The sequence below is a fragment of the Aythya fuligula genome, chromosome 3 (assembly GCF_009819795.1).
Source record: "Aythya fuligula isolate bAytFul2 chromosome 3, bAytFul2.pri, whole genome shotgun sequence".
Lineage (NCBI taxonomy): Eukaryota > Metazoa > Chordata > Aves > Anseriformes > Anatidae > Aythya > Aythya fuligula.
Genome location: NC_045561.1, coordinates 46,843,760 through 46,862,688, shown reverse-complemented (window position 1 = coordinate 46,862,688; position 18,929 = coordinate 46,843,760). Strand labels below are relative to the sequence as shown.

The 18,929-nt window shown below is 44.0% G+C and overlaps 1 protein-coding gene across 13 annotated transcripts in view; it reads left to right on the top strand.

Moving 5' to 3' along the window:
* Positions 1–5,762: 5,762 nt before the first annotated feature.
* The window catches only part of QKI (QKI, KH domain containing RNA binding), a 160,520-nt gene continuing 147,353 nt past the window's right edge, over positions 5,763–18,929 (top strand). For 2 of the 13 annotated variants that reach the window (XM_032184284.1, XM_032184279.1), the window contains exon 1: positions 5,777–5,986. In XM_032184284.1, coding sequence (XP_032040175.1) covers positions 5,845–5,986 — 142 coding nt within the window. In that variant the 5' untranslated portion in view covers positions 5,777–5,844. Of the gene's footprint in view, positions 5,987–7,710; positions 7,933–13,131; positions 13,247–18,929 lie in introns of those variants that run through there. The other 11 variants (XM_032184276.1, XM_032184274.1, XM_032184285.1 and 8 more) reach the window with 10 other exon arrangements.

Sequence of the window (18,929 nt, the reverse complement as noted above, 5' to 3'; positions counted from 1 at the left end):
ATGTGGAAATATTTCTCATTACAGTGGAAAATAAAAATATGTTTGACTATATATATCTTGTGCAGAAATATGTCTTTCAGCATTGTATTTTTAGTTACATGTAGCAAATAAAAAAAGCTGCTGATGGCACTAACTGTAGTAGTTGACCGCATCACTTGATTAAAATGCAGAATGCTATCCTGGATAGGTTGAAGGTAGAGAGTGTAAATCAGATGGTAGAAGACAAACAGGTACATCTGAAGTAAACAATGGCTAATATCTCTTAATATTCTTAATTTCTGGATATCCTCATATCGTAGTCTCTTTCACAGCACACGTTGACTCAGATGACGCACATTTAGCAGTGGTCAATTCAGTGCCTCCACAGGCTCAGGCAGCATGTGCTCAGTGCCACTCCCACCTCTGTGGCAGTGGCTGACGGCCCCAGTGTGTCCGTACCCGAGTTCTCCGGTGGGGACAGGCCAGAGGCCAGCTGCAGTTCTCAGCTATACAAACCTGGGGCTGTTTAGCTAGGGTAGTAATTTTGTGACTGTACAAATGGAAAACACGCTATCTGAACCTACAGGACCATGGGACTTGGAACCATTAGAAGTGTGTACGCTGCGCTCAAGAGGTTTTGACTCTTTTTAGTGAACTAGTAAGAGTAGTGATTACCCATGATCCAAGAGCAAAATGCACAACAGTACAAGCAGTTGTAAATTACAAGATGTAGGGAAGTTTATGAGCTTAGAGGTAAAACTTATCTTCTGACTGTGCATGATTCAAATATATTCTGTGAAAAAAATGTCTTTTTCCTTGCTGGCTTTTGAATTTAAGTAACAGTATGAGCAAGAGACAAAGCACTACGACAAAGTAGGTAAATTTTATTTATAATATCTCAATTTAGTTTTATCTATCTAATTGCTGGCCATTTTTTTCCTTTCTATGTTTTCTGAGATTGCTTTTCCTTCTTTCCTGTTTTCTCACTGCTTTCTGCCTTTTTCAGCTACGTTACACTAAGAGTGGCCTATGAGACACCATTTTCATCTCATACTGAAGAGGGCGAAATGAAACCCCTCTAAACCCTGGTTTCAATGCAGGGAGATTTCCTGGGTGCCTAGCAGAGCTACCACCTGCCCTGAGTACAACAGATACCTTTGCTCATCACTAGAATGCTGCCTTTTCAGAAGAAAAGTCCACATAGCGGTACATAAAGAAACAGCATGTACAGGCATTACAGATCAATGGAAGTTATCTACTTAAAGAAAAATATAATAGATGATCTATGGTAATTAATCTATGGAACACTGATGCAATACATCCTACAATATGATGATTTATATCTTTTCCACACATAACCATGACTATTTGATACTTAGGGTGAAGCCCAAGACAGAGATACCCATGCCTTCACTAAGACTTAAACAAAATACTGAATACTTTATGAAACAGGATTGAGGCCCATCCAGCCTACCTGCATGAAGAACAGTAACTCAAGGCACATGGAATATACCTTACCGAAAAAACCTGACCAGATTTAGCTCAAAGGTGGAAAATACCTTTTTGTTGGCCAGTTCCAAGAGGAGAGATGGGTGAAGAGTTGACTCACCCTTCTCACAGAGCTGTTGTGCTGCCTTACACCTAGAAAACAAAACAAATTCCTTCCAGACTAAGGTATGCTTAAAACCCCCATCTTCTACTTCTTCAGCAATCAGTCAATGTCGATAGTGAACAAAAATTAGGCATTATCTCTTCTGAGGTTGCGCACAGCAATCAGAAACAGAAGTGCCTGTGTTCTGATCTGATGATGTTTAATGGCTGAAGTCTGTCCTAGGATTTAAAGACAAGACATCTTTTCAACTCACTGCTGTGTCAGGAAAACATTCAAGCTGGAATGAAGCATCCAATTATACAGACGGGATACACCTGGCAGACAGAGTATACAGGTAAGACTTAGCATTAGTATTTAAAGAACCTGAGGTGGTCATTGGAACAACCTTTTTTCTTTAAATACTTTCCTTTTTTTTTTTTTTTTATTTGACTATGAATACTATGCCTTCTACTTATTGCTTTGAAGCTCTACTATGATTTCTGTTGGAAAGTTAGCTGTCAGTTTGGCTTAATGTCAAAGGAAACAGGTTTTAAGGAGTTATCAGGCATCACAGAATTCAAATACTGTTGATGCTCTTGGAAGTTTTTGGTCTGAATCTAGACCATGCCATGTTCATGTGTTAACACCTTCTAGAGATTAATTAATTTCAGGTGTTTATCTAGTGGCCACGTCTGCTGCATCACAGTTACAGCAACTACAGTCTTGTCCACCACACGTGAATCACAAACAGTCCTGAAGCAGTATTTTTCCTCAGGTGACTGTAAATGGGTAAGTGAATAGTCTCTTCTTTCCCTAAAGAAGGGTGGTATGGCACACTGTTACCCTCCTGTTGTAGGCGGTTTCAGAAGGCTGGTGACATCCAGGTGCATGCGCCTATGAGTAAGTCAACAGAAATGCTGGAAGCAATTGTGAATGCTTTAACTAAAAGAATGTTTCTCAGTAGCCATCAGCCTTCAGGTCTCCTCTTTCCCCAGCTGCTATCAGATATGAACATTATAGCAGTAATTGCATTTGCTTTTTATGATCAGCGCAAGGCCTTAACTGCCATGTACAGAGCCTGCTGCTGGCATTATCATGTTTTGTCTTATTTCAAGATTAGATTAATGCAATAAAACTTCACCCTAAAAAAAAAAAAAAAAAACAACTGTTGGAGAATACTACGTTATGAGATACAAGAAGGGCTACCTAGATACAGACACAGGAGTTAGAGATAAGGACTTCTGCTGGTGTTCAGACCAAAGTTAAGGTGTTAGGTAGTTACCACAAGAACCATCTGTGGCCACAGGACCCGTTTACCTTGAAATAAACAAACCAAAACAACAACAAAATCCCCTCCCCTGTCTTTTCCTCCATGGGAAAACTCCAAAGTTCAATGCAGTGCAAGGGAATTTCTACTTCCTGTTGCCAGTCTTGATGGGAGCTACACCTTCTCACAGCTCCTTAGCCAGGAACAATTCAGCTTTCATCTCCCATGCGCTCTTAAGGCCCCCTTTCCTGGGACATGGAAGCGTGGGAAGGTGAAGGAAGAGAGAAGAACACCAGGCATGCAGAGGGTTTTTTTTAGGTAGGTTTTTTGTTGATTTTACGATGTACTTGACGAAGAAAGAAGTCTTTGTGATTTTTTTTTTTTATTTATTTAAAGCTAACAGTGATTTATCTACATGTTGTCACAGCATTCAGGTTTTCCAGTGGCATCTTTCCAGTGCTTTAAGTTCAGACTTGAAGTATCCGTGGAAAAATGAAGGATGAGATTTTTTCCTAGGTAGCTTATGCTTAATTACACAGGCAGCCTCAACACGTCGTTTTACCTCAATTTTTGTAATCTCCAGGCTAGGTAAACAATTCAGATTAACACATGGCAAAACAGAGCTTGAATCCTGCACTGCAACGCATGAATGCAATATTGCCAGTGCTGCTGGTGTCCAACATCCTATTCTCCAGTACATAAATGCAAAATAGCTTACCATAAGCTACACTGTTCTCATTAGCTGGTAGGTCAATTGGTAGTTACTGCACAGTGACTTGTGCTGGTATTTTCTTACCTTATATCGTGTGCTTGCTTTATCTGCTCATATCCAAGCAGTGGAAGCACTTTATGTGCAGGAGGCTATAATGAAGCAGTATGGGAACAGCTGCACCAAATCTGCTGAAAAAAGTCTCCATATGCTATTTTTACTGTGAGAATTGGCAGTCCAGAACAATTATTCTGACATTATCTAAGTTCATCTAATTTTAAGACGAAAGCCTGCTGTCTGACTGATGTCCTTAATCAAATTGAAGGACTCAGTAACATGTTTTCTCCGTGTTTAAGAAGAGCTTTCAGTCACTGGTCAAAAATAAGACGATAAAAGGCTACAAAAAATGCAACAACTTCCAGACTGATTGATGACAAAAAAAGATGATGGTTTTGGTAGGCATGGAAGGTGTGCTTTTGTGTATAACCATTTTAAAACAAGAAAAGGAATTGAGGAAATATAATATCGTTATTAAATAGGAATGGCATTGCTTCATCATCTGTAGCCATGCTGCAGCGTGCTTTGGGCATGCTATATTGAGGGAATAACAATCTATGGTAAAAAAAAAAAATAATAATGTAAAAATAAACATGTTTGTAACATTGGTATGCTTTTTGATTCTTTTTCCGAGTAGTTTTAAAAAAAGGCGATGGATGCAGCAAACACGACTTATCTCACATAAACCATTAAATTTTACTTACGTAAACCAAACCCTGAAATTAAACACGTTATCTCGTCCAAATAAAGAGTTTACGAGAGGGATCCAGCCAGCAGCGGGAGGAACGCAACCATCCGAGGCACCGCAGCCGCTTCGTGCCCCACGCTCCGCGCTGACCAGCGGAGCTCGACGGCACCCGGCACAGCCTCGCACCCTGCCTGCCCGAGAGCCCCCAACGCCTCCGGGCACCGCCTCCCCATCCCATCCCAGCGCCCCGAGGGCGGCTTCACCCCCACAGCCCGAGCAGCGGCCCAACGGCCGCACCGCCCGCGCGCGGTGTCCGTTAAACGGCCGCCTCCCCCCCCACCACCCCGCGGTACCTGAGCCCCGCGCCGCTCCCGCTGGCGCCGCGCGGCCGCTTTAAGGGTTACAGGGCGGCGGCGCATGCGCGGCGCACCCACTGCTTTTTTTTTTTCCCTCCTCCCCCCCCACACACACAGCGCCGAGCGCACGCGCGCCTGCCGGGGGCTCTCCCCACACCCCCCCTCCCCTCCGGGCGCCGCGCACGTGACCCCGCGGAGCGCGCCCCGCCGCGCGGAGACTTTGTTTAGGAGAGGGGCGCGCGCGGGCGCGCGGCCCCGAAAGGGGGCGTGGCCGCGAGGGGGAGCCCAGCTCCCGCCCCGGCAGCCCAACGATTGGCTCCGCCAAGCGGCGCTGCCGCCGCCTAACGGCCGCCGCGGCCACGCCCACCCCCCCCGCTCCCCGCGGTGGCCACGCCCACCCCCCGGTGGCCCCGCCCCCCTCCGCTCCGCTCCGCTCCGCTCCCCGCCCGCTGCCGCCGCTGCCAGCGCAGCCTGAACTGAGGCGAACTCGGGAGCGAACTGGGGAGAAGTGAGGAGGCGGCGGCGGGGCTGACGCGCACCAGCCACAGGCGGCGGCGGCGGCGGGAGGGCGGGGAGGAGGAGGACGACGACCAAGAGGACTCGCCCGGCGGCGGCGGCAGCGGAGAGACCCCGGCGGCTGCTCCTGGGAAGCGGCGGCCGCGGCAGCCCGCCCCGCTCGTCCCCTCCCTCCCTCCGCCCGCCCTCCCCCGCCGCGGAGCCGGGGGGCAGCGCCGAGGAGCGGAGCCGGGCGGAGCGGCAGCAGCAGCAGGAGGAGGAGGAGGAGGAGGAGGCGGAGGGGGGACGCAGCCCGGGCCGCGCCGGCCGAGGGCGCACGGAGCGGCGGCAGCAGCGGGAGGAGGCGGCGGCGGGCGGCGGCGGGGCCCCGCGGCCGGGGAGCAGCGCTTAGCCGGCGGCGGGCTGCCCTCCTGCGAGTTTCCTCTTTTTCTCTCGGCTCTCCCCTCGCGGCGGCGGCTGAGCCTCGGCCCCCGGCGCCGAGCCGTCCTCCTCCTCCTCCTCCTCCTCCTTCCTCGCGGGAGCTCCCCTGCCCGCCCCCTCCCCTCCCCTCCCTCCCTCCCCTCCCCCGCGCTCGCTGCCGGCCCGCCCGCTCCCCGCCGGGCGCCCCGTGCCGGTGCCGCCGCCGCTGCCGCCGCCTCGCTCGGCGGAGCTGCTGCGGGCGCCCGCCCTGCGCCGTGGAATATGGTTGGGGAAATGGAAACCAAGGAGAAGCCCAAGCCGAGCCCCGATTACCTGATGCAGCTGATGAACGACAAGAAGCTGATGAGCAGCCTGCCCAACTTCTGCGGGATCTTCAACCACCTCGAGCGGCTGCTGGACGAAGGTAAAGCCCGGCCCCGCCGCCCCGCGCCCCCCGCCGCCGCCCCGCTCGCTGCCAGCCCGGCACAAAGGGGAAGTGCGGCGCTGCCCGCCCGCGGCTGTGCCTTGACGAAAACACCTTTTATTTATTATTATGATGACGATGATTTTTTTTTTTAATTTCTATTTTTTTATATATTTTTTTTTCTCTCCGGCCTCCCGCCCGGGGAAGGCTGCCCGCCGCGTGGAGGGGAGGGAGGGAGCGAGGAGAGGCGCTGAGGAATGCACGGGGGGGGGGGAGGAGGAGGAGGAGGAGGAGGAGGAGGAAGGCTCCCAGGCCCCCTTCTCTTTCCTTCCCTTCCCTTCCCCCCCGGCCCGTCCCCAGCGCCACCCCCCCGAGCAGTAGTTGTAGTTGGGCTCTGGCCGCCGGCGGATCGGATCGGATCCCCCCCCTGGGTACGGGAGCTTCCCCCGGCCGGCTGCTCCGTGGGACGGCCGCTGCCTCTCGGGCCCCGGCCAGGCCCCTGCGCTGTGGGGCCGGGGGGTGGGGGCCGTGCGGGCTCGCCCCGTGTCCCGCAGGGCCTCCCGGCAGACCTGCCGTGGCGAAATACGGCTCTGCCTTTGGGCGCACTTAGCCCAAGTTTGCCTCTTTCTTTTTTTTGTTAGAAGCCTTCCCCTTTCTGCCCACCTTAAACGTGAGGCTTTCTGGAGAGTTAGACGTGTTTAACCACCTCTGGTAGCCTTGCAAAACATACACCAAAGCCAGAAAGTGTTTGTGCGGCCCCAACTCCTCCAGGTCCTCAGGCTGAATCCGAGATCTCGAGTCAGGGCTCCCGTCCGCAGACATATTCCTCCTCCTCCTCCTCGGTAAAAAGAAGTTTGGGAAGTTGTTGACCTCGGAAGATGGAAGAGCTGGTTATATTTGGTAGAGCGACTCCCCGCCCTCTCCCAAGACTGTAAAAGAGAGATAGTGGCTGTAGTACAACAACAAAAAAATAGCATATCGAGAAAATGCTGCCTTCTGAAATAAGTGATAGAGGAGTACAAAAAACAAACCAAGCGACCAAGCGGTGAAGAATTATGAAAAACGGACTCCGGGAAGTGATACAATGGGAGATTGTTTTTCCTTTTGTGAGAATCTTTTTTTTTTTTTTTTTTTTGAGAATTTTGGTAGGTGTGAATCTATAGCTGAGCAAATATGGATGTGAAAAGTAAAACAACTTAGGAATTGTGTTCTTGGGCTCCATAGAAAATGACCTCTGCAGAGTAATTAGGATTATAGTAAATATCAAGATGAAAGTTGACTGAGAAGACCTTTTTTTTTTTTTTTTTTTCCCCCCCCAAACAAATATTTCAGGGACTTGACGTTGGATTTTTGATCTCCTCAATCTCTTCAGCTTTGTATATTTGACCAGAGGAGGCCCGAAACTTTTCTTTTTTTTCTGTCACAGAACAAAAGAGAGAAAAACATTTCCCATACAAAAAGGACACTGAAAGAGGAATGTCTGTAATCCTTGCATCTGTTGAGATTATTCTTTTTTTAATACCGAAAGCTCTGGAAGCCTGGTCCGTGAAGTGTTAGAATCCCAAAATGAGGGCTGTGGAGACTCCTGAAAAAGTTGTTTAAGGGTTGTGTTGAAGCTGCTCTTCACACTCTTCTCGAAAAAGAAACCAAAAAACTCTGTTCCTAAATAGTCTCAGGAAGAATTCAGCTATCCCTTTAAGCTTCTTTGCTTTTCCTGTTTACGTTGGCAGTGGGGTGGAAGCATTGTGGAGGCAGAAAACTTTTTGGAATGCTGAGAAAAAAAAAAAAAAATGTTTCATGCAAATCTGTTGAGTTGCTCCAGGCCTGCGAGGTTTGGGCGCTAGGGGGCGGCAGGTATTTTTTTCTGAGACACGAGGCCCCCGCTCACCGCCGCGAGCTGGAGCAGAGCAATGAACTCGCCTGGCAGCAGGGAACGACAAATATCCGTGGGTTTGCGCGGATTTCTCTGTTGGCACGGGCTTGTATCGCTCAGATGCATGCAGGTCGTGTTATGTAGGTGGGATAGTCGATAGGGATGAACAACCGAGGGGTCCGAGCAGCTGTTGTTCTGCGAGACACCTACCTTGGCTGCTGGGGGGCACCGCGTTGGGGAGCCTCAGCTCGATGCCGCCTTGACATTCTCCAGGAGAGTTCCCCAGCGTGGCTCAGAGCACTGACGTGGAAGTGTGACATTTAATATTTTCATCATGGAGCTCATGAGAACACACAGTATTAGGGGCAGGTGTCTGTGTGCGTTGGTTGCATGTGTGTAGAAAGTTAGTGCTCGCGTTCCCCTCGCCCCCGGTCTGGTTTTTACTGCTTCTTGTTCAATGTCTTGTGCCTTTGGGTGTCTTCCTTTATTTTTCACTCACTGTATAGCCATCTTCCTGGAGATTCAGCTTGTGCTTGAGAAGTGTAACACTTCTAGATAACTGTCAGACTGCGAGCCTTGGCATCCCATTTTCTACTGGTCTAACTGAAGAAATAATGTCACAACCCCAGGCATTCAGGCAAATGTAGTTTCTCTACAGGAATGAGAAGTTTTAGAATTTATTCATTTACTTATCTTACATGCCCTCATTAAAAACAAAGATCAAATGGGCTTCTGCATTGATTACTTCTTGTAATTGTACGCAACAAGGAATAGAAACTGACCCGGCAATTTAAAGAAGAACTTTCCATCTAATCTGGTTAGACCTCAGAAAGCGTATCTCATTCTTGTCCGGTTCCCGTGCTCTCTGTGTTACCCAAAACACGTTTTCCTTTCTGAACTCTATCCTAATGTTTGATCTTTGAAAATCGTCGTGCTTAATTTAGTAGATGGTCTCTGCCTTACAGCATTTGTTTTGAAGATCGGCTTAAATGTGAGAGGTACACGGAGGAAACTTTTAATGAACTACTTGAGAATAAAATGTGAAAGTCACAGATCTGTTTAGGTTACAGATATTTTTGCATATGTGTGCTTTCAACTTCTTATGTGTAAATAAGGCTTTTGTGGATTAACAAGGATGTTTAAAGTGCACATCATAATAACTAGGAAGCTGGATTGTTTTTATCAGACTAGTGCAAACCTGTGGGAAGAGAGGGCTTTTCCTGCATGTGGAATAGGCTGTATTTCCTGTAATTGTTTGCACCATCAAGTGTGACATGATTTTTTTGTGCTTCAGCTTCTTAGATACTACCTTTAATGATTCTACCTTACATTTTTTTTTGTCTACTGATATAGATTAGTGGTCCCCACTGTGGAAAACGAATCCATCGTATCATTTTTTCTTACACTGATTTTTTAAAAATAAATTAGATGTTTTGAACTCTAATTGCATTCTGACCTATTGTAATTAGTGTGTTACTTTGGCTTTATTCTTTCAGCAGACTTTGAACAAATATGCCTAAATTACGATATGACACCTAAGTAGTGTAGTTCTCATGTTTAAGTGCCTGGTTTTCTTGAACCTATGGGTGGTCAGAATGTTGTACTTGGTTGGGACAGACGCAGATCGTTTAAAAAAAAAAAAGCCAGGGCCACAGATTCAAAATCATAAAAATCACAGATTCAAAATCATTCTTTGACATAGAAAGAATGAATTCCTGATAAAGGCTCTTTAAATGGCACCTCAAAAACTTTTGCGCTCCTGTCAGACCCGCACTGAAGGCGACTCAAAAGTTGCCTTCCTTTGAACGCGAGTTAAGCCGTGCATCTAGCTCTTGGGGGTGGACCTGATTTAATGGCAGATAGGCAGCCTGTTCTCAAATACCAGTTCCAACAAAACATCCAGGTAGGGGTTAAGGAGGATAACTTTTTCTTGGATGCTGCTCTCAGTTCTCGGTGCTCTGCTTGCTGAGAAAAATACATGTGGGCTCTCACAGCCCAGCGATTTCGTGTCAGCCTCGTTGTCTTACCTAAAATGTCTGCGTGAGTAAGGACTGAAGAACTGGCTTTGACTGTTGGAAATAAGTTCTCCCCTGGAAGTTATCTAGTTACTTTTGTGCATGACCGTATTGTTTGTGATTATGTAAATGCAGCCTGTGTTTAGCTAGGGTTTTGCTGATGCTTCAGGTTTGAAGAAGGGGCACTGGGTACATTAGCATGACTTTTTTTCCTTTGTATCAAATTGTTCAATAAAAAAGGAAAGAAACACTACTTCCATACAAACCATACCTTTAACACAAAGTTAAGAGATGAGCATTGTTGGTATAAAAACCTTACAATAGGCTTTTGCCCAGAGTCTCAGGCTGATTTCTAAACTTTTAATCGTAATGTTAATGTTGTACTAAAAAAGAATGAGACGAGATAAGTATTGTTTTTTGTGCTGCTTATCAACATTGGTTTTTGAATCTGGTTCTTTAGTCATCTTTAAATCTTACTTTCAAATTTATGATCGTCTCATAACATGCTTATAAAACTTCCAGAACTTGTTTTTCCAAAGCTTCAGAAGAGTTGTTCTAAGGCGTGTTTTTTTTTGTTCTTTTTTTTTTTTTTTTTTTTTTTTTCTTTTTGTTGTCATTCTGTGACAGCCTCTTACAATGTCAAAACCAAAGCTTGCATTACACTTAGCTAAAAAAATAAATTTTCCTTGGGAAAAACGTTAAGAGCTTTTATTCCCCCTTATTGTCCCCCCCAGTCCCCCTCAGTACAGTTTTTTGAAGTTATTTTTGGAGATGCATCTGTAGCATTTACACAATTGCAGTCACCTGGTGTGCAACTTTTCTTAAAAAGATGGATGTTGTTTTGACTGATAAAAATTTGAAGTTTAAAAAAGCAATTGTTTTAAAGCTTGTGTTTTGCAAGCAGTTTGTTCACCATTGCTTACTAGATTATTAAAGAAGCATTATTGCTATTTTTAAAGAGAAACCTCAGTAGACTTAGAGTACTGCTCAGGAGCTGCTGATTATTTTGCCTTTAAAACAGGAGAAACCTGTATGAATTCTTTTCATCATTTTTGTTTGTTGTTACTCATTCCTTAAGGTTGGAATTGAGTTGGTACTTTCCTCATCTGAAATAGTAGGTGATATTTTCCAGAGTAACTTGTGTAATTAAAAGCCTTCCTCTTGTCACAGTTAGAAACAACTGATGAGTGCAGGTTAGGTTAGGGACTGGTACACGTCTGTTTCGTACCTCATAAAGAAAAAGTGAAAATGTGTTGGTTAATGTTACAGCAAAGTGCAAGAAAACAACTGAAAAGCACTTTAAAAAAGCAGTTGGAATGTCTTAATTATGAAAATTAGGTTCATGTGCGTCAGAAGAGAAACGCACAAGCCAGAAAAATGTAGCTGGCGTTTGGTGAATGCTGTGTGCGTGGAGGGGAGGCCAGGTATGAAAGGAAGAGCTCCTTCCCTAGCTCAGTAACTCCTTTTTACCAGCTTGGCTCTTTCAGTCCTCCTTAAATTGAAACTTTCCTCCCCCGAGTACACTAAATAATGACACATCAGGAATGGGATGCTGCCTGAAACTCTCCGAGCTCTGTAGAATTTGCTAGAAAGTGAGTCCCTGGCGTTGTCTGTAACCAGTGCCTGTAACCTTCAAGCGCTGTCCTTTAGGGAGGTGTGTGGCAGCTCCCAGCCGTGCACCCATGGGTGCTGTTGGGGTGCCCAGCCCCTGCTGCTGGGACACCCCGGCCCCACAGCAGGGCCGCAGCCTGGTGACTTGTGGGTGTGGGACATGGTGAGGTAACGAAATGCCCTCGCCTGCTGGCCCTCAGCAATATTAAAACCCCAGTTGCAACTTCTCGTGCAGGTTGCCCGGATTTTTCTGTGTTGATTTTAATCAAAATGCACATTAAGAAAACTTTCTTCTGGTTTTGACATTTTCTTGCAACTTCAGTGACACGGTGCTGGTCACAACAGTAAAGGTGCCGGTGTTTTTAGCCTGGATGTGCCTAATGGGATGGGTTAGGTCAGGCGGTAGAAGCGCCGTACAAGACATGTCTGCGGTTTTGTAGCAGGATCTCGGTCTGCAAGGCACACTGGAGCTGCTCCTTGGGTTTCGAAACAGACAGCTGTAATGTCTGTAGGCTGAATCAGATCCCTTTGCTCTGACCAGGCAGAGTGGTGTGGCTGAAAGTGAAGCAATGTTATTTTCTCTGCTTTTGACTTGAGAAAATACCCAGAGACACCATGTGCAGGGCAGTTAAAATAATTTTAGGGATTGCGTGGATTTTTTTGGCTGGTTTTCTTGGAAAATATTAATACAAGCAGAGTTAGTTTTTCAGTAGCAGAACTTAGATTTTTGAAACAATCGATACTTGAACGGGCAAAGCCACCAGGACGGCCTTGAGAAATAATACCCAGCTTCGTTAGCAGAGCTTGCCCCTTGACGGTATTACTCGTGTTTCCAGTAGAAACTTGTCCAAGGAGAGCAAGGAGCTGGTGCACGTTACAGCTCTTCTGTCCAGGCAGTTGCGTGGCCGAGCACTGACAGGCATGCTGCTGGTTTCACGGGCACCTCTTCGTGCTGGCAATCAGCGTGGTTATGCAAGCAGGTGTGGGAGTGGGTTTTTTAATTCTCAAATTTTAAAACACCGAGCAACAATTGATAACTACTTCAAATACTTTTCATTCGAGAACTGATTTTTGTGATGATTCACCTTCCCAAATACTCCTGACTGCTTTGCAGCTGCACCTATTTTTACTCCCTGCAGCAGGGGATTAGATAAGAGGTTATGTGTTTCCAGCACAAGGGTGTACCCAGAAGTGCTTCAATACTTTGTAACTTCATTGCGGTGCTGCAGGAAGTGCATGGGCTGGAAGCATCCTCAAGATAGCAGTTTGGAAAGGGAATAAGCCGTGAAGCGATTTGTATAACGCCTGACAGACATTGGGGGGTATTAACAGGGGAACAGTTAATGCTTGTAATGGTATATAGCTTTGGAAATGTTAACACTTTATTTAAGGCTGGATTCAAAAAGGAGAAAATCGAACCTGACGAACATTAAAGCCTTGTTGCTTCTCTGGGAAGTTGCGCTGAGATGGTTTTGAGGGGTAACGCTTCAGGAGGGCGGCTGACGTGGGAGGGGAGGCAGGGGAAGATAACGCAGCATTGTGCACCCTTATCTGGTGGATTGGTGCCTGGCTTAAAAGGTCAGTTGTTACCCTGGACTGGTCAGGGCTTTTTGAGTTTGTTTTCCTACGTTGCTGGCTAGCTTTTCTGAGGGATTGGAGCTATGATTGAGCTCACCATATGGGATCTCAGAATAGTTGCGTTGGCACAATGGCTGGGGTGGCTCAGGGCTGAAGATAGAGAGCAGAGGCTTGGGGAGAGAAGTACGTTTGTTTAAACATTTACTTTAAAGTCAGAAAGTCCTAATTGGACGTCAACCGATTGTGTATCTGGTCCATTCAGAGTTTTAAGGAGATGACTATTTTCAGGCTAGCTGACACTAGATGGAAGCCAGACTTTGCTGAATTGTTTAAATCCTTCGACGATTGAAATAACAAACGTTATTGTTTTGATTGCTTAATTCAGATTAAAGAACTGCTTTAGAAATCGCTAACTTCTGCTTGGTGGAAATGTCCTTTCCTGATTAGGGTGTATTTTCTGCATTAGTGCCTAGGAGACAGGATATGCCTAAAATCTTAAAAAGTAAGTGTCAGATTCATCCAGCACAGGTGTTACTAAAAACTTAATGTTCTGGTTTATATGTTTAATTGGCAACTCCACTAAACCATTCAGCTGATGTCACTGAATGCTTCCATTTATTTATCAGACTTCGAAGCGGTAGCAGATCAATTAATATTCTTAATGCAGTATAATCTAATAACCTGTGTATAATTATGTCAGAAGTTAATGAGTAATTTTCAATGTTTAGGTGTCAAACAAGCCAAATCCACTTCTGTTTGCTGTGGAATACCTCTGGTTTTGTTGCAGGAAAGGAGGGAAGGAGGAGGACACAAAGAAAACTTCTGTGACCCTGTGCTGTTTGCTTTTCAGCAGTGGTGCTCATCTACGTGTACTGCTTTTAGTTACCTTCAGTTAGTCTCATTTTGAAGGATGAGCTGCACCCATACATCAAAAACGAACATCAACCTCCTTTCAGGAAACTCTCAAACCGTCGCCTTCTCTTCCTCTCCCTGCAACCAGCTTCCAAACTAACTGCATAAATGCGATGTGACGAGAGTCTGTGGTAGTTGGTTTGTGAGTTTAAGCCCAAATGCTGCCGTAGGCCCAGCTGTCCTGTTCAAAGGACGGTGTTCCTGCTCTGAAGGCTGTCTGCAGGGAGGGAACGGCGCGTGCGAGGTGATGGTGGAGGCAAGTTGCTGGCAGTTATTTAATTGCTTAAGTATCATATCATAAAGATAAATATAGTCACAGAGGCTCATATCCAGTGAGTTTACAAGGCAATTGCTATTTCTTTAAATTACTTCAAGCTTTTATGGAAATCTGATACTGCCTCTGAATCAGCCTGGAGTGAATGAGACTCTTTATGTGGATTCTTTTTGTTCCCACTTTTCACATAGCTCTGACAACTTTCTGTTCAAGCCTATTCATTAGTTAAGCAACATCAGGGCACAGATGATATTGTAGGTCTTAGAAATGAATTCTGACCAAGGTTGCATCAAGAAGACCGACCGATTCTATATATAGTAAAACATCCAGAGAGCAAGAATGATATTTCAGTGTCTCATAGCTATAAAATTAGCGACTGCTGCTGCTTTTAGAGAGAAGTGTATTTAGCTGTTGTGATAATGTGTTTACGCAGACTTGAATCTTGGGTTTTGGAGTTCATGGTGTTCTCATGTTCGTTCTCTGTGAATGATTTTTTCTTTTTATGACAAGGCTAACATAATCCTCTTGGGGGGAAAAATATCTGGAAAAAAAACATCTAAAATTCAAACCTGCCGTGGAAGAAACTGAGAAATGGACAACTGGCTTTCTTGAAATAGGCCTATTAAGCTTATGGAATGCAAAGAACTTTTTTTTTTTTTTTTTTTTTGAGACCTGTGACATTTAGGAAACACTTGATGATCATTTGAGGAGCTGGAGGGAAAAAATCCTCCATATATCAACTTAATAGAGGCTTTACTGCGGTTAAAATCCATACAGATCAAAGTACTTTCAGTTTTTAAAAAATTGCGGGTAGCTTCCAAGGAAGCCCTGTCTATAGGTAACGGGGTACATAAACCTAGTGCCTGTTGATTTAGTGACTCTGTTTTATTCTTAGCTATTCATGAGGAAACTTGTTGGTTCCAAATGGGAGGTTTAATGCACACCGAGGGCGCTTGGTAGTGCCGAGTTTTAATACTGTTAAGTGTCTTCAAAAAGCTACTCTTGCGTCAGCCTCAGATTAACATGGGATGAATAGCAGAGCAATTCATCAGCGAGGCAGCTCAGAAGAGTGTCAGCAAGAAAGCTGACGATGATGAATTGGGGAGAAATGGATGCCGCGGTAGATAGCCACCGCAGCTACTGCTGGCATTTTGAGGGGTGGCAGTTGGTATTTAGGTGTGTGCTGGATAATTGAGCGAGGAGGAGCGGCGCTCCCTTGCTTGGCTGAGTGGAAAAGAAACCGTCCCTTGTACAGCTCAAGACGGTTGCTAAATTTGACGCCTTAAAATGGCAGATGGACAACTGGATTATACTTGATGAAAAACATTTACATCAATCTTTGGGACTGATAAATGAATTGTTTTCAAGACAGACTTCTGAACTTCCCTTGATGTTTGCAATCACAGCAATGTTATTTGGCAACCAAAAAAAAAAATCAATAATTAAATTTGAAGTAAACTTGGTTTATTTTGAACTTAATTTTGCTTGAAGTTTTGCACTCAGCTTTCTTACAACTCTTACAACTCCGGTTACTTTCATTTTAAAATGTCATTACTTTTTTGCAGGATAAAGGGAATAGTTGTGAATCTGAGGAGGTTAAGTGAGAAACACAATTAACTTTTTTTGTTCGTATCAATGCGGTAGCAAAACTAAGTAGTTTTCCTCATGTGCACAGTCTCTAATTCTATTCAGTGTGGTTTGTGCTAGAATTGCTTTTTATGACTTGTATCAAGTTGTTGAACACTTGATATGTAGAGAACTGTTTCAAGTAATAATGCCTAAGTTCTTTAGTTTGTGAGGGGCTGTTCATATGGATTTTCTTCTGAGTAGTTACTGTAGGTTGTTTTCTATGTACAGGGTTTCTCAGTCTTCAGCAGAATTCAGTACAGAAATCAGTGAAGACAAGCATTTCAGTCAGTATGTACAGTAGCCATAATGGTATGGTATAATGATAGTGTTGGAGTATAAATTGCTGTACAGATCAAACTAGATCTGTGGTACGTTTTTCTCGTCTGGGTAAAGCAGTGTTGCTGCTGAAATCTTCAAGTGTTTGTTCATAACTGTGCTCCAGAATAAACAGGAAGATGCTGTGTTAACTTCTGTATTTCTTCAAACATTTATTGCATGCTGTTATTAAATTCTATATACTGAGGCAAAATGCTGATAAATTGCTAACATGTAAAGACTTTTTTCCTAGCATATTTAGAGGGATTAGTATTTCCTCATGGTACACAATGCATGTAGCTGAAAGGCAACGTGAACTGTTATTAACAGGTTTTTTGTTTGTTTTTCTTTTTATTATTTGGAAGGTGAAGGAGTGAATATAGCTAGCAATGAAACAAGGATAATTTCCAGGCTGTTAAGCAAATTGGTGCAACATGGTGCCATAAATAAGGATACAAATACTATGCACCTATCAGCACTGGTATCACAGAAAAATAGCATTAATGACATAGTACAATTTTTAAGCATGTCACCGTGTAAGTAGCTACAAAAAATGTATTATACATTGATGTTGAAACTGTGAAGTCATTATGTGAAAGAAACAGACATCAAAATACCTTCTTGTAGTGGTGTTTTGAACTGAAATGTCTTCTTGCTCAGAAAACGTTCCCAGTTTGCAAGAAGAGAGTAACAGTTTAAGTTAGCCTTCAAATATTATGAGATTATGTTCTGTTTTGCTGTCAAGATTTAGGAAAGTAAGATAGCTCTGAGATATAAAGGTATCAGTGGCTGTCGTAGTGACAAGCATCTGAAGTCGCTTGTCATGTGGTTCTTCAATAGTTCAGGTATTTGGAGATCTTGTATAGGGGTGGGGGAACTGATCTTTTAAAATGTCTTGTCTTGTAGCTTTTATCTTTTTTTTTCTTTAGAAAACAAAACCCCAACACATAAGATGTGTTTCTTATGCATAAGCCATTGAAGTGCTGTGTCTCCTGGCAGTGTTTTGACATTAAGTAGTTTAAAATACTGCAGGTTGAACATTAATGACTTCATTAACTTTATTAAGTCAATTTAGTGAGCTCTCTCCATAGTTTACTTCTAGTTTGTTTACTGTCAGGAATGGAGCTAGACCAGTCAGTCAGTTTCCAGTTAGTTTTCCTGAGATTCTCCAGCAGCAGTGTGAGGCAGCAGCTTGTTGCAGGTCATCTGTCTGGCAGAGCCCTTGCATAGGATAGTAAAAATGGAGGTATTTTTGAGTGAAGTTAATGTTTTTACAATCTATTCAAGGTTCCTTTATGAGTACTGATGGTTTTTCCAACATAATCTGTGGTATTTTTCCTCTTGTTTTTTCACGCCAAGCTACTCTTCTCACTCCTGTACCTAACCTTTTCTGACATAGCAAAGAATTACAAAGCAGATATATTTCATATTATAGTATCATCTGCGAAACTCTGCAGTCTCCTACACGAAAGGTAACATCAAAAGTTTTTTTTCTCTAGACCTAACTCTTAAAGGTTTATATCCTGCTGTTGCATGAAAATACTGTTTGATATGAGACCTCCAGGATCACGTTTCCTCCGAAGTAGACAGCATCTTTTTCTTTTGCGAAGTGAATGGAGCTATGTGAAAAGCAACGTGAGTTACCAGGATGGTGTTTTTTCAATCTATGGCTTGCAGACCCACTGCATAGAAAGAGTTGTGGAAGATAACAAAGAAGAAGGAAGTCTGTTGTTAGGAGATTTAAATTGGCTGCACTGAGCCTTCACCTCATCTCGGAACTTTTTGTTGGTCTGTAAATGGAAAAGGTTGAAGACCACTGACTTAAAGGAATTTTCATTATAGCAATTGTCCTTGTTTGTGGGCGGAAGTAAAATTATGAAACAAGAAACTCTAAGGAGGTCATGAAAGCAACTGGCATTCACCATTATGTACAGTGGAGCTTTTTTTTGCCTATCTGCATTTATTCTTTCTTAGGACTTACTGCTATTACGTATTTACAGAATGGGAGTAGGTTGCTGTGGATGATATGTGGAGAATCTAGTTATATTTTCAAACCTGTAGTGAGATAGAGTCTGGTTTGTGGTAATGGAACTTGAAAATGCATGTTTTTGCAGGTGTTACTTGCCAGGAGTGGGTATAGGAGACGTAGAGTACCAAATTCTGTTTGGTCTGGTATTATAGAGTACTGCCAGTACGAGGCTGTATTTAAGGGCATCTGTAGCTTTCAATTATAATTCCATTAAAATAGTCACACTGATGTCATTCGTAAACAGGGATATTAAAGGAAATTCCAGATGTTCAGGTACTTGTAGCTGTAAATATTTCAGGAGACTTTTCTTCCAAACTTCTTTTCCCCTGATGGGAGAGTTCTGCAAGCTGACAAGACTTGCTGTTTGGCTCTAGTGATTAATCAGCTGGAACAAAACATAAAGGAGTTGTCAAATACCTCTTGCATTATGTTTAATATGTGTTGGTCCATGTATGGATCTTGCCTACATAATCAATCCATTCTTTAAATTGACACTGAGTGTGTAGTCTTAATTCATAAGGTTCTTTCTGGTGGATCTAGGAAATAATTGGAACTACTGTAATTCAGATCTGCGTTGCATTTGAAGGTTATAAAATCATGTTTGGAAAATTACATGTGATTTACAGCTAGCATTTGGTTTAATTACTGAATGCTTAACTTGTATGGTGGTTTGCAATCTTCCCACTTGTTTGTTTGTTCCTAAAAGA